At 42.3% G+C, this 18,484-nt stretch overlaps 1 protein-coding gene across 1 annotated transcript in view; it reads right to left on the minus strand.

Moving 5' to 3' along the window:
• LOC137528491 (ficolin-1-like) overlaps positions 1-14,506 on the minus strand; it is a 37,206-nt gene extending 22,700 nt beyond the window's left edge. Inside the window, exons 1-7 of the mRNA XM_068249794.1 lie at positions 14,410-14,506; positions 12,896-13,026; positions 11,122-11,235; positions 9,577-9,630; positions 7,492-7,527; positions 4,625-4,657; positions 305-432 (exon numbers count right to left, since the gene is read on the minus strand). Of these exons, the coding sequence (XP_068105895.1) occupies positions 305-432; positions 4,625-4,657; positions 7,492-7,527; positions 9,577-9,630; positions 11,122-11,235; positions 12,896-13,026; positions 14,410-14,474 (561 nt within the window). The 5' untranslated portion in view covers positions 14,475-14,506. The remainder of the gene's footprint in view (positions 1-304; positions 433-4,624; positions 4,658-7,491; positions 7,528-9,576; positions 9,631-11,121; positions 11,236-12,895; positions 13,027-14,409) is intronic.
• Between the last annotated feature and the right edge of the window lie 3,978 nt (positions 14,507-18,484).

The raw sequence follows: 18,484 nt of genomic DNA on the forward strand, positions 1-18,484 counted from the left end.
TAATCATGAGAAGCAGTTATAAAACATTAAAAGTCTCCGGGCGCCGCTTTTAAAACGTTATTTTTCTCCGGCGCCCTTTTTTCCTGTTGGGCGCCCATTAAACGATATTTATTATGGGAGTGAATGGCGGCGCCCTTTTTGTCTACCTGCCTCATGCGCCCAAATTTCCTGCTTCCTGGCGGCTGCTCCGAGTCAGGCTCAGCATTACCTCTCCTGGCTGCTTTTCCCACCCGAGCCAGACGCCATTCTTCGTCCGCAAGGAAGATTAACGTGTCTTATGATACAGCAATTAATGATCACTTACTATCCAGCCTCCTCCATCAGTATGCATGTCACACAGCACTTTTAGGGGATTTTGGCCATCTGGGTATATAGTGTACCAATCGCTGAATGTGAAGCCTTGGTCCAAGAGCTCTTTGCAGTTTCTTGCAGCTGTAAGGTAAAATATAGGAACATTCACAGAGATTCTCCAATCAGACACTAAGGGCTGGTGCACACCAAAACCCGCTAGCAGATCCGCAAAATGCTAGCAGATTTTGAAACGCTTTTTCTTCTTTTTCTGTAGCGTTTCAGCTAGCGTTTTGCAGTTTTGTGTAGCGGTTTTGGTATAGTAGATTTCCTGTATTGTTACAGTAAAGCTGTTACTGAACAGCTACTGTAACAAAAAACGCCTGGCAAACCGCTCTGAAGTGCCGTTTTTCAGAGCGGTTTGCGTTTTTCCTATACTTAACATTGAGGCAGAAACGCCTCCACAATCCAAAAAATGCCTCACCCAGGCATTTTTCGTTTCTGCAAAATGCCTCCCGCTCTGGTGTGCACCACCCCATTGAGATACATTGACCAAGCAGATCCGCAGCCGCAAGCGGATCTGAAAACGCCCAAAAAGCCGCTCGGTGTGCACCAGCCCTAATTCCAGCTTGGGAAGTCTATGCACACAAGTGACGCTAAGAATTCAATGAAGCCACAAGCTATACCCCCTCCCAGAATGACGTCCACAAGGACCAGCAAACTCAGGGATTCCTTCCGAAACTCATAGAGTTCTTTATTACAGAATATTCAACATCGTAAACATTAAAATACATGAGCCATCACAGGGACAATTCAGCAATAACCGCCAAAGACGGTCAATGTCCATCAAAAGCCTAGTCCCCAAGCAGATGGAGTATTTATAGCAGTCAGGTAGACAAAGGTCACCCGCATATAGAAAGTCCAAACATCACGGCCATAATGCTTTTAGGCTATAAAACCAATCAGAAATAATGACCCTTTGAACTCTCCTGCAGTAAAACCTTATCTCAAGCTGTCTCTCACTGTTTCATGACTGTTTAAGTGCTTCAGAAAACACGAATTAGGCTTTCTTTGGGTGGTACAGTTTGTTAAGGGTTATTTGATTCTAAATGCATTTTAGCGGGAATAATAAGAAAAGAATGGAAAAAATAATTTCTCAGATTTCAGCCATTATAGTTTTAAAATAAAAAGTTCTACTGTGCATAAAACCCACACATTTTATTTTCCCATTTGTCCCAGTTATTGCAACGTTTATAATATTTCTCTAGTACAATGTATGACGCTAATATTTTATTTGGAAATAAAGGTGCATTTTTGTCAGTTTTGCGTCCATCACTAATTATAAGCTAATATAGGCAAAAAATAACAGTAATATAGCCTCACAACATACATATAAAAAAAGTTTAGTCCCTAAGGTAACTATTTATGTATTTTTTTTTTAAACTGTCATTTTTTTTAACTTGTTGTGTTTTGTTTTGTTTTTTGCCACGGGATAGGGTGTGGGCATACCTCCCAACTTTTTGAGATTAGAAAGAGGGACACTTAAGCCACGCCCCTGCCACACTCCTGATCACGCCCCCATCACACCCTTAGTCACGCATACCATAAAGGTTTTATGAGAAAAATATGTTGTTTTATAATTCAAACCACTCTGGTCCTTTCTATCCTGGTTAATTTTCCTTCAAATTAACATTTTAAAATTAGTAATATATCAATTTAAAGGATGGGAATAAAGTTTAGAGTCATTTAAACACATTTTTTTAGTATAGAAATATGTATATTTATATAGAAAGAGGGAAAAAGTCCTGAAAGAAGGACAAATGAGGAGGAAAGAGGGACAGAGGGACAGGGCTCCCAAAAAGGGACTGTCCCTCTGAAAGAGGGACAGTTGGGAGCTATGGGTGTGGGGGTGGGGTTAATGAGGCTTTATTTAATGTGTGAATGTATTTTTTTTCATACTGTAATTTTACATTTTGGCCCCTGGGTGGCGCTAAGCACTCTCCTGGAAGTTACCAGGAAGCGCTCAATCTTTTTTTTTTTTTTTTTATGAATTAAGATGCCTCATGATTGGAGGCATGTTGATTCATTCACAGGGGATCGTATGCCTCGGGGGAACACTTGTTCCTCTAACTCAATCGATCCCCTGCAATAGCGGCGGGGAACGAGCGCATACCCAACCGCTCCAAGCACGCATCTGCTGCAACACTGCTGGATAAATATATATTTGTCCAAATTGCTGCTACGCGTCTCCTGCTGGACGAATATATTTATCCACTTTGGCTTAACTGGTTAATGACTTCATCCTGACAAAGGGACTCCCCTCATTATAGTATGAATTTTCCTGACCTACAAACAGTTCTTCTTTAGCGTCCATCATTAGTCTGATGTGCCAAGAGGGGTTCTTATTGGCTGACACCACAAGGGTGCCAGGAGACTACCTTCCCCCTCCCCCAATAGACAGAACTTAACTTGACTTGTACAGCTCAGCATTCCTAATTAAGACTGCTGTTCTTTTACAACCACCTTCAATCTGCTAAGGTCTACTCCTCAACATAATTTTTCTTCCTGTGGTTTGTCAGGAGGTTGAGGGAGAAGACTGAGCTATGAGAAATACTTAGCCCTCCTACTATATACAGTGCTGCCCATAATGATTCATATCCCTGGCAAATTTTGACTTAAAGATACTTTTATTAAACCAGTAATTTTGTGACGGGAAATGACATAGGTGTCTCCCAACAGCTAATAAGACGATGTACAAGAGGCATTATTGTGAAAAAAACATTTCTCAGCTTTCATTTAAATTTGAGCAAAGTGTCCAGTCCAAAATTATTCATACCCTTCACAAACTGTCACAGTCTGTGGGAAAATCCAAAGTTCTATACCATTCCAAATAGTCCAAGCTGTTCTAAAGCATCCTAATTACCTTGATTAATTGGGAACAGCTGTTTTAATCAATTCAACAGGTGAAAAACAGCAGCTCAATGCAGTTGGTTTGTGGACAGTCATGGCTAAGATAAAGGAGCTCAGTGATGACCTGCGGCTGCGCATTGTGGCTGCTCACAAGTCAGGAAACAGCTTCAAGGCCATTTCTAAATGTTTTCCAGTTCCAGTGGCTGCAGTGCAAAGTATTTTTTAAAAAATACAAGATGTTCTGCACTGTGGAAAATCTCAGAGGATGTTGTCGGAAGCCAGAAGTGACACCTGTGCTGGCCAGGAGGATGGTGAGAGAGGTGATAAAGAATCCAAGGACCACCACCAAGGCCATCCTGGTGAATCTGGGCTCTGCTGGTGGCAAAGTCTCAAGGCAGACAATCCAATGGACACTGCACACTGCTGGGTTCCACTGATGCAGAACAAGGAGGACACCACTTCTCCAGATAAGGTACACAAAAGCTCGCTTGGCTTTTGCAAACGTTCATCTGGACAAAGAAGAAGACCTCTGGTCTTCTGTGAAACAAAAATTGAATTGTTTGGTCACAATGATGTTTCCTTCATTTGGCGTAAAAAAGGAGAAGCCTTCAACCCAAAGAACACCATCCCCCACTGTCAAACATGGTGGTAGGATAGGAACCTAATGCTTTGGGGTTGTTTTTTCAGCCAATGGACCAGAAAAACTAATCACAGTAAACGGCACATTGAAAAGAGTAATACATGAGGATTCTCAATGACAACATCAGGTAGTCTGCAGAGAAACTTGACATTGGCCACCAATGGACATTTCAGCATGACTATGAACCAAAAAACACAGCAAAAGTGGTTAAGAAATGGTTAGCAGACAACATCATTAACGTTTTGGAGTGGCCCAGCCAGAGTCCTCCTGACTTGAATCCAATTGAGAATCTGTACAGGGAGTTAAAGATCAGGGTGATGACAAGAAGACCCTCCAACCTGAAAGATTTGGAGCTCATTGCTAAAGATGAATGGGCAAAAATACCTGTTGAGACATGCAAAAAGCTGGTTTGCAATTATAGGAAACGTTTGATTGCTGTAATTGCTAATAAAGGCTTTTCTATTGATTATTGAGAAGGGTATGAATAATTTTGGACTGGACACTTTTTGTTCAAATGTAAATAAAAGCTGAGAAATGTTTTTTTTTCCACAATAATGCCTCTTGTACATCGTCTTATTACCTTTTGGGAGACACATATGTCATTTCCCATCAAAAAATGACTTGCTAGTTGAATAAAAGTAACTTTAAGTCAAAATTTGCCAGGGGTATGAATAATTATGGGCAGCACTGTATATGAAAAAAGATCATTTAACATTTAGCAGGGTCAATCCAGCATTGAGATCTTTAGTCCCTCTGCTTACAAGTTCCTTCTATGACTGGACTTACCATAAAGTGATTCATGTATGACACCTTTATCTCCTGTTGTGAGAAAAACAAAATACAAACCATTACTGGGATCCACATTTGCTTTGAAGAAACTTTAAAGGATACCCGAAGTGGGATTGAGAATGATAAATACCTCAATAGTACAACAATGCACCAGATCATCCACAAGGCATTTAGGCAGGTGCCTAGGGCCTGATGGGTGTCTAGGGGCCTGACTGGCACCTTTACTGACCATCCTCCCTTATCTTACCTTACCAAAGAAGCCAGATAACCAACAGTGGGGCCCAAATTTGGCATCTTGCCTAAAGCCCCATTTCAAGTTAAACCTTCTGTGGTACAAAGCCTCTGAATAGTCAAGCCCACCGATCCAGCGCTTATTGAATATGCTCTTGTGGCCATGTTCCTGTACATGTACAAGCCAAACTGTACTGTGTAGGAGCGAGTATGATATGGGCTTGGCCAGTTGAACCAAGCCACTTGTGTATGGCATCATGCTACTGGGCATGTGGGGGAGTTAATTCTCGCATGCGCGGTATAATTATGGTCTTGCTTGTATATGGATGGATGCATGGCAATGAAGAAGAAATGGGTCGTGGGCAGCAGCAATGGGCTCCAGAAGGATCTGGGTCCCATTCTAAAAATGCAGAGTTTGTAAAGTGCTCTCAAACCAAAGTTGCCTTAAAACAACCACTGTACAGGCAATGAGGATCTCACTGGGAACAGAGGTCTCACAGTGTATGGTCAGCAGTCACCTTCCAAGATATAAATCATTTGTTAAAGTGGCCACCATAAACTATAAAATATCTTCTACTTTCTTTAGATCCTTTAAATTTAATCCTTTATCAAATGTATGGTTTAAGAAAACAAACCACTCGACTATACACGTTTCATTTTTTCTTAAAATCAGGATTATAAACCTTGGCTAATAGATTAAAAGACCAAAAATGTCATTAAAATAAAAAAAAAAATTCATAGAATTTTTTTTTATTTTTTTTTAATGATGATCATTTTTATGGAAAAATAAAGAAATGGAAAAGTCTTGGTTAAAACTTATATTGCCACATTAAAACAATAATTATCTGCCCCTGTTTTACTAGCTAACTTGGTAGGGATGATCATAATCAGCAAAATGTTCGCAATTACGCCCATACGTAATTACGATTTGTAAGTTCAACATATTTTGTGTAATAATTACTAATTTCTCATAAATGTTTGTATTATTTTTGCATAATTTTGTGCCGACTTTAGCGATAAGTAGGAAAATCCCCATACATGTTATTGCTACATATCTTAAAGAACTTACGAGGTGAAAAGTTAAAAAAAAAGTTCAGTATCTGTGTCTATTATGAATCCACGGAGGATGCCATTCATGCCCCCCGTTTACTTCCGCTGGGTCCCCGCTCTGTTACTGACCCTCGGTCGGCTCCCGACCCCATGGCCCGGGCTCTCATTCCTCAAGTAAAATGGCCACCGGAGCGTGCCACGGCTGCGCAGTCCGCATAGACGCGAGTGCGGCTGCGCAGCTCTAAGGCTCCTCCCGCCACGTCCTCGCTACACGATGTCTCCTGTGTGTGGATCGGGGGTGGAGGCCAAAGAGCTGCGCAGCCGCACTCGCGTCTATGTGGACTGCGCAGCCACAGCAAGCTCCGGCAGCCATTTACTTCAGGAATGAGAGCCTGACCCGGGCTATGGGATGGGGAGCCAACTGGGGTCGGTAATAGAGCGGGGACCCGGCAGAAGTAAACAGAGGGCGCGGATGGCGTACTCCGTGGATTCATAATAGACACAGGTACTGAACTTTTTTTTTTACTTTTCACCTCGTAAGTCCTCTAAGAAGTATAGTAGTAGTAGCATGTCAAAAATTGATTTTAAAAATGTAAAGGAAAAATGGTTTTTAAACTCAGAAAAATTACAGTTTAAAAACCACTTTTCTTTAGCATTTTTAAAATCATTTTTTTATTTTACTTGTGCCCACTATTAACCTTAACATATGTAGCAATTTTGGTGGCAATAGTATGTATAGTGGCTTTGCAATTAACTGCTAAATTTGAAACAAAATTACGTGGAAATGAGAAATAACTACATTTACAGATGTAATTAGTTATGATTTTTCCCAAAATTCCGCAGTACGATTTAACATTGTAATTGCTAATTTTAATGTGACTGCAAAATTTGTGCTCATCACTATAACTGAGTGAAGAAGATAAGGAAGCGCCTAAATAAATAAAATAATATATATTTTAAAAAAACTATTTAAGAAAGGAGTGTAAGTATGGGAAGAATATGTACTCATAATATTTTTAACAGTATTACGTTTTTTTGTCTCACTCTTCACTAGACATTTTGGACTATGTAGGCATATTAGAATATAGAACATCCCTACTTTCAGCTATAATTTGACAGAAAATAAAGCTGTATCCAATTAAGACTTTTTCTTGGTAGTTATATTTCGTCATTGGTGGTAATCACGAGGCAAGTGTTAAGGTCCGTACACACGCCGGACTGGAGGCAACGACGGGTCCGTCGTCACCTCCCGCTGGGTGGGAGGTGACGACGGACCCGTCGTTGCCTCCAGTCCGGCGTGTGTACGGACCTTTAGGGGCCAGAATGGTAATACTGCCTTTGATTGTTTTTAAAATAAATATCACATCTGAGGTCAACCTTGCCCTCTAACCCACCACTCCCAAAACTCAATAGGTCTAAAGGGCCTCAATCTGTAGAGCTGGTAGGACTGGAGGAATCCCTATGAAAATAGGAACTGCTGGACAACATGTGCATACAGTATATCCACTGAAATGCATTGGTAAAATAGATCACAAATTTATTAAAAAAAAAAAATAGTTTACAAGAGAAAATGTAATTTTTACCTTTCTCTCCTTTCTGTCCTACAGTTCCCTGTTCACCTAAAAAAACACAATAACATTCATAGCAGCACAAAAAGAATACGGAAATTGTCCATATTTTATACACTGTAAGCCTCAGTGTGACATCATTCTGCATGATTTCTCTTGAGTTGGCCATACACTAGTTAATATTCTGAAAAGATTAGCTCTGTGGTTCTAAACCTTGTTAAAGGTACGGAACCCCTTAAGTTTCATAGTCCAAACTCTTCATAGCTGAAAACTAAACTTATTTTTTCAAATTCAAAACATAGATATGCATCAATTGCACATAAAATCACAGTGTTCAAATAATACAACCAATACAACATGAATGTGAATGTCACACACACAAAACAAATCATAACTCAATGACTACTTAATGAATGGAATGGACACACATTTCCCTGCCAAACCCCTGAAACAGGCTCACCGATCCCTTGAGGTTCAATCTAACACAGGTTAAGAACCACTAGAACCACTGGATTCAGTGGCATAGCTAGAGATCATAGCGCCCCATAGCAAAACTTTCATGGGACCCTCAGATGTAGGCACTCTTAATACAACCTGCCCCTAGCCCAGGCTTGGGCAAACTTGGCTCTCCAGCTGTTAAGGAATTACAAATCCCACAATGCATTTGCCTTTATGAGTCATGACTGTGGCTGTCAGACTCCTGCAATGCATTGTGGGACTTGTAGTTCCTCAACAGCTGGAGGGCCAAGTTTGCCCATGCCTGCCCTAGCCTATGGATATGAGTTAATGAGGCAATTTACATTCTCATGCCATCAACACTGCACATAGTTCATGGGCACTGAGACAACATTTGAGTGTGGAGGAACACAAAAAAAGTTAATGGTGAATACATTAAGTACCACCTGGGCCCCCTCTGCTCCAGGGCCCTATAACAGAATAAACAGATGCTATGGCTATTGCTAATTTGCTACGCCCCTGACCGGATTAGATGTTCACTTTGACAAAAACATTGTATATAGTAATAAATCAACCAAACACTGAAGTCTTTCTCCATCTATATTACAGATTATTCAATCGGCACTGATTACGAAAGGCCAAACTAGAACTGCATTATCCTGCTGCAAAGTCCGAACTAAAAAAATACAAAACTGGGTGCTTTGATATTTACTTGTTCCATATGCTACATTAGGTCTCCTCCTTTCAGGAAGCTGTGCTGTACGGTGACATCTACCTCTGGGTCCCGATCACATAACATGCGAACGGGACCCAGAGGATGATGTACGAATACAGCAATGCTCCCTGGAACAGAAACCTAATGGAGCAAACAGGTCATAACATTATTATTATTATTATTATTATTATTATTATTATTATTATTATTATTATTATTATTGTTTTTGTTTTTTCAAAAATTAAAATACATTTTTCCATATTTGTTTAATTTTATTTTTAAGCTTATTAAAAGCAAATTAAATATGGGATTAAATATTTAGTACAGAAAAAAAACACTATCATTTAAAAATGGTACTAATATAGTATATATCAAGTAAGCAATATAAGAGTTGTGCTTGGATGATTGTTGCACCACTAATAGGGAAAAATAGTTCAGTACTGAGAGATTTTTGCACTGGTGGTAGTGAGGTAGTTAAGGATCATGAACAGGGGCTTAGCAATAAGTGCAGGTGCAGAGGTAGCCCTTGGGCCAGACGGTCCCCAAGGTGCCCTCCATCAACTATAGTATTAGCTCTCTATGGGTCCTATGCTCATAATAATCACTTAAATAGTAGTAATCATTAACAAACTGCTAACCATTGGCAGGTTTTGGTGCACCGTATCAATTGTTATGTATAGAGTGTTTGGGGGGGGGGGGGGGGGGGAGGCAATGTAAAATTTGCATCAGGGCCCACAGCTCCTTAGCTAGGCCACTGATCATGAAGATTGCTTATTATCCCTTCAGATCCACTGTCCACTTTAAATAAAGGTTCAAAATTCAAAACAAATCTTTGTAGACCTGATGATAACATTGGAGACATTTTTGAGAAATGTTGATGCAGGGTCAGCGGACAGACAGGGAATGTGGATATATACAGTATACTATACCTCTTTCACCAGGAGGGCCAGATTTTCCTGCAATACCCGGAGTTCCTTTTTCACCTAACCAACAACAAAACACACAAATATTTGGTAACCGCTCCACGATATCCATATGTTTTTGCTTTGGCTGTTTTCACAAGGTTATTACATGTGTTTTTTCCATATGCAAATTTTCACTTTTTATGCACATTTTTATGCATTTATAATGAGTGGCTGGATAGTGAAATGGTTAAGGGCTCTGAGTTTGAATCTTGGCTCTTCCTGTTCAGTAAGGAGACCTTGGGCAAGACTCCTTAATACTGCTACTGCCTACAGAGTGCGCCCTAGTGGCGTCCGCCAGGAGAAAAGTGCAATATAAATGCTATTTGTGTGTGTGTCTAGTTACTGACAAACGGAGGTGTGCTGCGAAAATGTGCAGCGAGATGCAAGCTGATTTTTTTTTTCAGATTAGAATGGACTACAAAAAGGCAATCAATGGAAACTATTCCATTGAAATTGCATTGCTTTCAGTACTAATGCAAAATGTTGCAATGCAAATTCACACTCAGTTAAACTGGACCCTAACTCCACTACCAAAGCCAGGACTATATCTAACCCATTAGCATTTTTAAACTCCAAAATATAAATAATTTTATATCTAGTTAGTATTTGAAGTGCTATTTCATTTAATGCAATACCGGTCCATTCTGGTGGATACTGAAATATAAAAAAAGGGTACAACCACCTACAGGTGGAGCAGAGTAGTGCTTATTCCCTAACAATGATAAACACTCTTTACGTTTGTCCCCAGTAGTAAACTTCCACTTCAAAGCGATGATCCATCCCACCTCCAAATCCAGGGATGGTTGCTATGTATATGGAAGGGGCAATGCACATAAAAGGGAAGACACAAGACAGTTAAAGGACACCTGAGGTGAAAATAAACTAACAAAATAAACAATTGTATCTATCCTCTGTCTCCTAAAAATTACCTTTCAAGATACTTCATAGTTTTATTTTTTATTTAAATTTACTTTTTAAGTTGTTACTGTTTTATTGCTTTTGCTCAATGACACATTAATTGAAGTATGCCAAAGCTAAAATCTATGAACTATTGACCCCTTTTATCTCTTTCCTGCTCTCAGAAGCCATTGTCTGCTAGGAAATGTTTTATAGTTGTAATTTCTTCTTCACACTGTAATCTAACCCAGTCCTGATTCAGACAGGAACTACCACTTACATACCTGATGTTTAACTCTTTCAGGCAGAGAAAGAAAAAAGGGAACATAGCTATTTGTGTGCTAGGCACTGTACATACACATGTCTATCTCATCATGTCACATGTCACCTCGGGTATCCTTTAACCAACAGGAGTCAAATGTATCAAATAAATCCAGCCTTGAAAAGTATGTAATTACACTGCCTCACTGCATCTAACCCTGAAGTACCACCCAACCCCTCCTAGATACCATACATTTAGTGAATGAGCTTTACTATACAGTATGTTACATTTCGACTAGCTACAGTGTCCAGATATCACATATATCATGTGTACATTTTTTTCCTACTTACCTTTCATACCAACTGCTCCAGTTTCACCCTTTTGCCCAAGAGAGCCGGGGAAACCGGGACATCCTCTGAGGATAGTCAGCTTGTCTGAATCTCCAATTCCAATAACCTTTACATCTACAATAGAGGGGAAAACAGAACAGATTATTAACATGCCATCTAGCTCTCAGGCAATAAGTAGAAAACACTATTTGGGGTAAATAAAAATTCCACTTGGAGGAGCACCAGAAGTATTGATAGTGATAATGATGCCAGGTATTGCAAAGCATTATGGGATGGGTTAGGCACCCTTTAATGCCGATAGTAAAATATCGGTATTAAATACCGATATTTTACTGTGGCCAAACCTAACCCTTCTCTCACATAGAACCCTCCCACCCGACACCTAACCTTAACCCCCCCACACACAAACACACACTACCTGCCTATTGCCTAAACCTAACACCCCCCCCCCCCCCCCCTGCACACTCTACCTGCCTAAACCTAGCAACCCCCTTCCCTGCACACTCTACCTGCCTGATGCCTAAACCTAACCCCCCCCCCCTCACACACCACCTGCCTATTGCCTAAACCTACCCCCCCCCCCCCCCGCACACTCTACCCATCTAATGCCTAAACCCCCTTCTCCCGCACACACTACCTGCCTAGTGCCTAAACCTCCCCCCCCCCCCCACATACTCTACCTGCCTACCTGCACAGGCTACTTGCCTAATGCCTAAACCTAACTACCCCGACCCCCCGCACACACCACCTGCCTAATGCCTACCTATCCCTCCCCCCCCACACACACACCCTACCTGCCTAATTCCTAAACCTAAACTCCCCCCCCCCCACCCCCACACACACACACACACTACTTGCCTAGTGCCTAAACCTACCTTCCCCCGCACACACTACTTGCCTGGTGCCTAAACCTAACTCCCTCCCCTGCCCCCCCACACACACATGTAACCATGGTATTTGGGGAACATGTTTGCTTAATTTTGTATTCTCTGTGGTGGACATGTGTGCCTAATAATGTTCATTTAATTGTGAACACGCCTGCTCAATTCAGATCTAAGATTTCTAGAAGTAATTGTTGTGGGACACAGAACATAAACTGTCTACACTAACTAATTTATTAGGTTTGTCTGTTTCTATTACACCTAGAGCTTTTTTATTCATTAGCAAAACACGCTGAAAATATCAGAAAAGGGTGTTTGTGTTAAAAATGTTGTATTAGTGTATATTAGAAACATATCTGCTATCTTCCTGGAATGATTCATTATAACTTATGGAAAAGGCAAACAAAGGTGTGGTCCATTTTTACTTCTGAAGGCTATCCCCCCCAAAAAATTTTTGTCAAAATAAAACTTACCCTCTATAATAATCTCCCCGTGTCCTCCTCTGTCCGTGCGTTTTGACCAGCGCCAATACGTGGCATGCAGGTGGACTTGGCACTGCACAGGAGGACAGGTTCAGGGGCAGGAGTGTGCAATGCATGCTGCGGGCTGACCGTGCGGGAGCCTGCGCTGACTGTGCTGGCTAGCTGGCGCTGCGGCAGCAGTGAAGGGGGGTGAGGGAGGCATGGCCGAGGGCGGGCTTATTTCTAGTTTTAAATAATACCCTTAATAACTAACAGATAGATTTCTTGTAAGATATTGGAACCCCAAAACTTTATTACATGCATGATACAGAAATGAATCAGAACCATACAAAGTTAATTATAGTGGTCCTTTAAAAAGAAGAGTAGTAAAGGTTAGAGTATGAAATAGTACTGTACCAATGGATTACTTACCTGGGCAGGTGTCATCCGCACTACAGATATTGACCATCATCCATCCATAGACCACCATCAGCCATGGCTTCCCCATAGTGACTGTGTGATGACTGTTCTGTTCCCTTCTCCTCCCTGTTCTCTGATCTGGTCTGAGAGATTTAGCAACAGGATCTTCACCTAACTCCATGCAAGCCAAGTTCCACCCATTTCTTAGAACAAACACGCATATCACATTAAAGAATCTCAGGCAAGATAACAGATAAGGAAGCAGTCCCCTCAAGCAATCGCAATAGGCATTACCAGTCCTGTTTCTCAGCTAATTTTAAAGCTTAAAGAAAATCTGAGATGGCGAGGGAGAGAAATTGTATACATACCTGGGGCTTCCTCCAGCCCTCTCCAGGCTGATCCCTTCCTCACCGTCCTCCTCCGCTGCCTGGATCATCTTGAATCTGGCCCTGAACGTGCTCTGGTCTGGGACGTTCTGCACAAGTGCGTGCGCCTCTGATGCCGAGAGCGTTCAGGCGCAAAACACTCCCCATGATGGGAGCACGTGCGGCTGGACTGTGTCTGCGTTGACTGGAGTACTTTCGGGGCCAGATTCCAAACAATGCAAGCAGCAGAGGAGGACGACAAGGGAGCGATCAGCCTGGAGGGGGGTGGAGGAAGCCCCAGTTATGTATACAATGTTCTCCTCCTCGCCATCTCAGATACACTTTAACTGGTCTAGAAGGATAAAGAATTGAATTAAAAGTAGATGTCATTTGCACGTATAAAGGACACCTGTCAAGAGAAGTATAAAAAGGCTGCCATATTTATTTCCTTTTAAAAAATACCAGCTGATGTTTAATTTGTCAGTAGTGTCTGAATCACACACAAGAAACAAGCATGCGGCAAATCCGGTCAAATGTCTGATCTGCAGGTACTTGTTCACAATCTATGGCTAAAGGCATTAGAAGCAGAGGATCAACAGGACAGCTAGGCAATGTGCCTTTTTTAAAGGACACCCGAGGCGAAAATAAACAAATGAAATAAATGATTATATCTATCTTCCTTCTCCTACAAATGACTTTTTAATAGATTCCAGTTTTATTTTATGTTTAAATCTACTTTTTAAGTTTTATTGTTTTTACTCAATGACACATTCATTGAAGTATGCCAGAGCTAAAATGTATGAACTATTCACCTTTTTACCTCTCTATCCTGCTCTCAGAAGCCATTTCCTGCTAGGAAAGTGTTTTATAGTTGGAATTTCTTATCAGTGAGGGTCACACTGTAGTCGCCTCCTGTCTGAGTCAGGACTGAGTCAGCCACTTACATACCTGATATTTAACTCTTTCAGGCAGAGAAAGTAAAAAAGGAACACAGCATAGTTATTTGTGTGCTTGGCACTGTACATACCCATGTCTATCTCATCATGTCACGTCACCTCAGGTATCCTTTAAAAGGAAATAAATATGGCAGCAGGTTTATATAACACCAGCACCAGGTGTCCTTTAAACCAAACCCATGAGGGGAAAAATTTAGTTGCTTACCTAAGTAGTGGGAAGCCTCTGGAAGCCCCATTGTTCTTGAGCCCGCCACTGCTCCTCAGGACCATCTCCTTCTTCTGGCTGCGCTCCTGACCAAAGGCTTTGTATTGCAAGTCTGACGATTTTGCAATAAATATATGGCTAACTAATCTGGGTTACTTTCTTGAGATGACAGTTGTTTCTCTATAAAAAAGGGGGGAAAATGGAGATTGAAAAAGGGAATTATGTAATCTTAGCCAGGGTCCCAGAGCCGGGACAAGGTCCTCCAGCACCCAAGGCTGAGACACCAAAGTGCGCCCCTCCATCCCTGCCACCCCAGCCGTCACACACTGATTGCTATTAGACTAAGAGGCACCACAGGGCCCACAACCTCCTCAACACCTTAATATCTAGTTATCTGGCTTTCAGTCACTGCCATGTATCCCCTTTTCTTATTTCTTTCTGCTTCAAACACAATTAGGAATGACAGCTGAATGAATTCTGCGCCCCCTCCTACACTGCGCCCTGAGGCTGGAGCCTCTCCAGCCTATGCCTTGGCCCGGCCCTGCAGGGACCATATAGGGGTTGATTATGGCTTGATATGCCAATCCAATCAAAACATATGCAAGGGGTATTTGATCGGAACATGATAGATTGGATTGAACTAAAAGTGTCATACTGCTGGATACAATGCCACACTATGGGCTATCAATCTCCCACTGCTCCTGCCCCACCCTCCTCACACAGAGATTTTGCTGCATGTTTCATCAGACTTCTGATTGAGAAACTCTCCAAAATTGATTGTAGGTGGGTGAGTTGGATACTGTATGTCGGGTCAATAGATAACTGGCAGATTTGTGATTGAATCGGTCTGAAATCAATCAGAAAGTTAGTGAAAAGTTAATTTTGTTCGCTGTAGGCTTTTAAAGCCTTCATCATCACAGTCTTGTTCAGACTTGTAGAACATTGCTCTGTGCTGTGTAGCTCCGAAATGTTAGGAATGGCTTCCATTGTTTACAAAGTGCTATTTTGACAGATCTAAATGATGTTTGCTATTTCTACAATACATTAATAGTATAGAAAGCAATGTGAAAACTGAAACGGCAAAGTTCATTCTTAAAGGAGAAATATTACTTTGAAGACAAAAAAAAGTTGTTATAAACATACAGTAGCAGTAAAAAGTATGGGAACCCTTTGGAATTAAGGTAGCCATACACTGGTCGATTTGCCATCAGATTCGACCAACAGATAGATCCCTCTCTGATCGAATCTAATCAGAGAGGGATCGTATGGCTACCTTTACTGCAAACAGATTGTGAACCGATTTCAGCCTGAAACCGTTCACAATCTGTTGTGGTGGTGGTGGTGCTGCCGCCGCTCCCCCCACCCTCCCCCCCCCAGCATACATTACCTGCTTCGCCGGTGCGACTGCCCCCAGTCACTGCTGCTCCGTCTCCGCTCTGGTCTCTGGGCTCGGCATGCTTTACTTCTTCCTGCCCGGCAGGAAGTTTAAACAGTAGAGGTGAAATGAAGCATGCCGGACCCGGAGACCACACCAGAGCGGAGACAGAGCAGCGGTGACGGGGGGCAGTCGCGCCGGCGGAGTAGGTAATGTATGCGGGCTCTATTGCATCAGTCGTCGGGCACTCGAACGCCGCTAGCGACACGCTCCCTACCCGCGGGCGATCGACGGTAATTTTCCACACAGAGCGATCGACGGGATTGGACGAAATGGATCGAAATTCGGCGTGTAGCGGGAACGATGTGACAGCAGATTCGATCACAGTGACCAAATCTGCTGTCGATCTGGCGGGAATCGGCCTAGTGTATGGCCAGCTTTATATGGATTTCTGCACAAATTGGTCTGATCTTCATCTAAGTCACAACAATAGACAATCACGGTCTGCTTAAACTGATACAACACAAATAATCAAATGTTTCCATGTTTTTATTGAACACACCATGTAAATATTCACAGTGCAGGTAGAAAAAGTATGTGAACCTTTGGATTTAATAACTGGTTGAACCTCCTTTGGCAGCAATAACTTCAACCAAATGTTTCCTGTAGTTGCAGATCAGATGTGCACAACGGTCAGGAGTAATTTCTGACCATTCCTCTTTACAGAACTGTTTCAAATTTAGCATTAGTCTTGAGATGTCTGGTGTAAATCACTTCTTGAGGTCATGCCAGAACATCTCAATTGGGATAAGGTCAGGACTCTGACTGGGCCACTCCAGAGGGCGTATTTTCTTCTGTTTAAGCCATTATGTTGATTTACCTCTATGCTTTGGATCGTTTCTACTGTTGCAACACCTATCTTCTGCTGAGCTTCAGCTGGGGGACAGATGGCCTTAAATTCTCCTGCAAAATGTCTTGATAAACTTGGGAATTCATTTTTCCGTCAATGATAGCAATCCATCCAGGTCTTGATGCAGGAAAGCAGCCCCAAACCATGATGCCCCCACCACCATACTTCACAGTTCGGATTAGGTTTTGATGTTTGTGTACTGTGCCTCGTTTTTTCCTCACATAGTGTTTCTTCCAAACAACTCAAATTTTGTTTCATCTGTCTACAGAATATTTTGCCAGTACTGCTGTGGAACATCCAGGTACTCTTTTGCAAACTTTAAACGTGCAGCAATGTTTTTTTTTGGGGGGGGGACAGCAGTGGCTTAATATCCTCCCATGGACTCCATTCTTGTTTAGTCTTACTGTGGACTGATGAACAGCAAGGCTTTTGGAGATACTTTTATAACCCTTTCCAGCTTTATGCAAGTCAAAATTCTTAATCGTAGGTCTTGTGAGAGCTCTTTTGTGCGAGGCATCATTCACATCAGGCAATGCCTCTTGGGAATAGGAAACCAAAAACTGGTGTGTGTCTTTTATAGGGCCAGACAGCCGTAACCAACACCTCCAATCCCATTGTGAAGGATTGCGGAATAGCCGCCGTGTGCTCTGACGGCGTGGCGGCTGTTTCCGCATCTAGTCCGGCGGTTTACGCGCAGCGACATGTGTCTGATCTGGTTCAGCCTTCCTGTGCACATAGGCTGAGGAATACACGCGCGCGGAGAGGCAGAAGCTTTATGGGAAGCAGAGACGGATCAGCTGACTCCCTTGGTCAGCTGATCCGAGGATGAATACGGATTGGCTGGAAGGGACTGGGCGGCGCTGATTAGCGCTGCACTATATAACCACTCGTCCCTCAGTCTCACGTTGTCTGCCGTTGCAAATGCTTAATGTGTTAGCACACAGACCTCAGTCAGATCCTACAGTGTGTTAGAACCAGGACGGACCTGGGAAATCACACTCAGCTAGATTCTCTCGCATGTCATGTTATGTTATGCTGTAGACTAGTTCCAGGGTGTTGTGACTACGGACCTCACACCCAAGCCTAGGAAACTGTCTCAATGCTATGTTATGCTATAGACTAGTTCCAGGGTGTTGTGACTACGGACCTCACACCCAAGCCTAGGAAACTGTGTCAATGCTATGTTATGCTATAGACTAGTTCCGGGGTGTTGTGACTACGGACCTCACACCCAAGCCTAGGAAACTGTGTCAATGCTATGTTATGTTATAGATTAGTTCCGGGGTGTTGTGACTACGGACTTCACACCCAAGACTAGGAAACTGTATCAGTGTTATGTATGCTAGTTCCAGGGTGCTGTAACTACTAACCTCACACCCAAGACTAGCATTGTGTTTCTGCACTACCTTAGCCCGTCACTAGGGTGTAGAGAGCCAGTATCTCTCATCCAGTAGGGCAAGTTTGTTCATTTAGCAGCAGGGCATCCTGCAACCTAGCCCAGACCCCTCTCCTAGGGAGCCTTTGGCCTATAGGGATTCACCCACAGTCTGCTGTGAATTCCCTTCATCGTCCTACCTCCAGTTCCTCTGGTGGTTCTTGCTCAAAGTATTACTGTTATTCCATACACTCATATCTCAGGTGTCCAGAGGTTAGACATACCTGGATTATTGGTGATTCTGCAGATCATCCATAATCTGGTGTATATCTGTATTACTGGTGATTCTGCACATTGCCAATAATCAGATTCTCTCTGACGGCGTGGCGGCTGTTTCCGCATCTAGTCCGGCGGT

The sequence above is a fragment of the Hyperolius riggenbachi genome, chromosome 8, assembly GCF_040937935.1.
Source record: "Hyperolius riggenbachi isolate aHypRig1 chromosome 8, aHypRig1.pri, whole genome shotgun sequence".
Classification (NCBI taxonomy): domain Eukaryota; kingdom Metazoa; phylum Chordata; class Amphibia; order Anura; family Hyperoliidae; genus Hyperolius; species Hyperolius riggenbachi.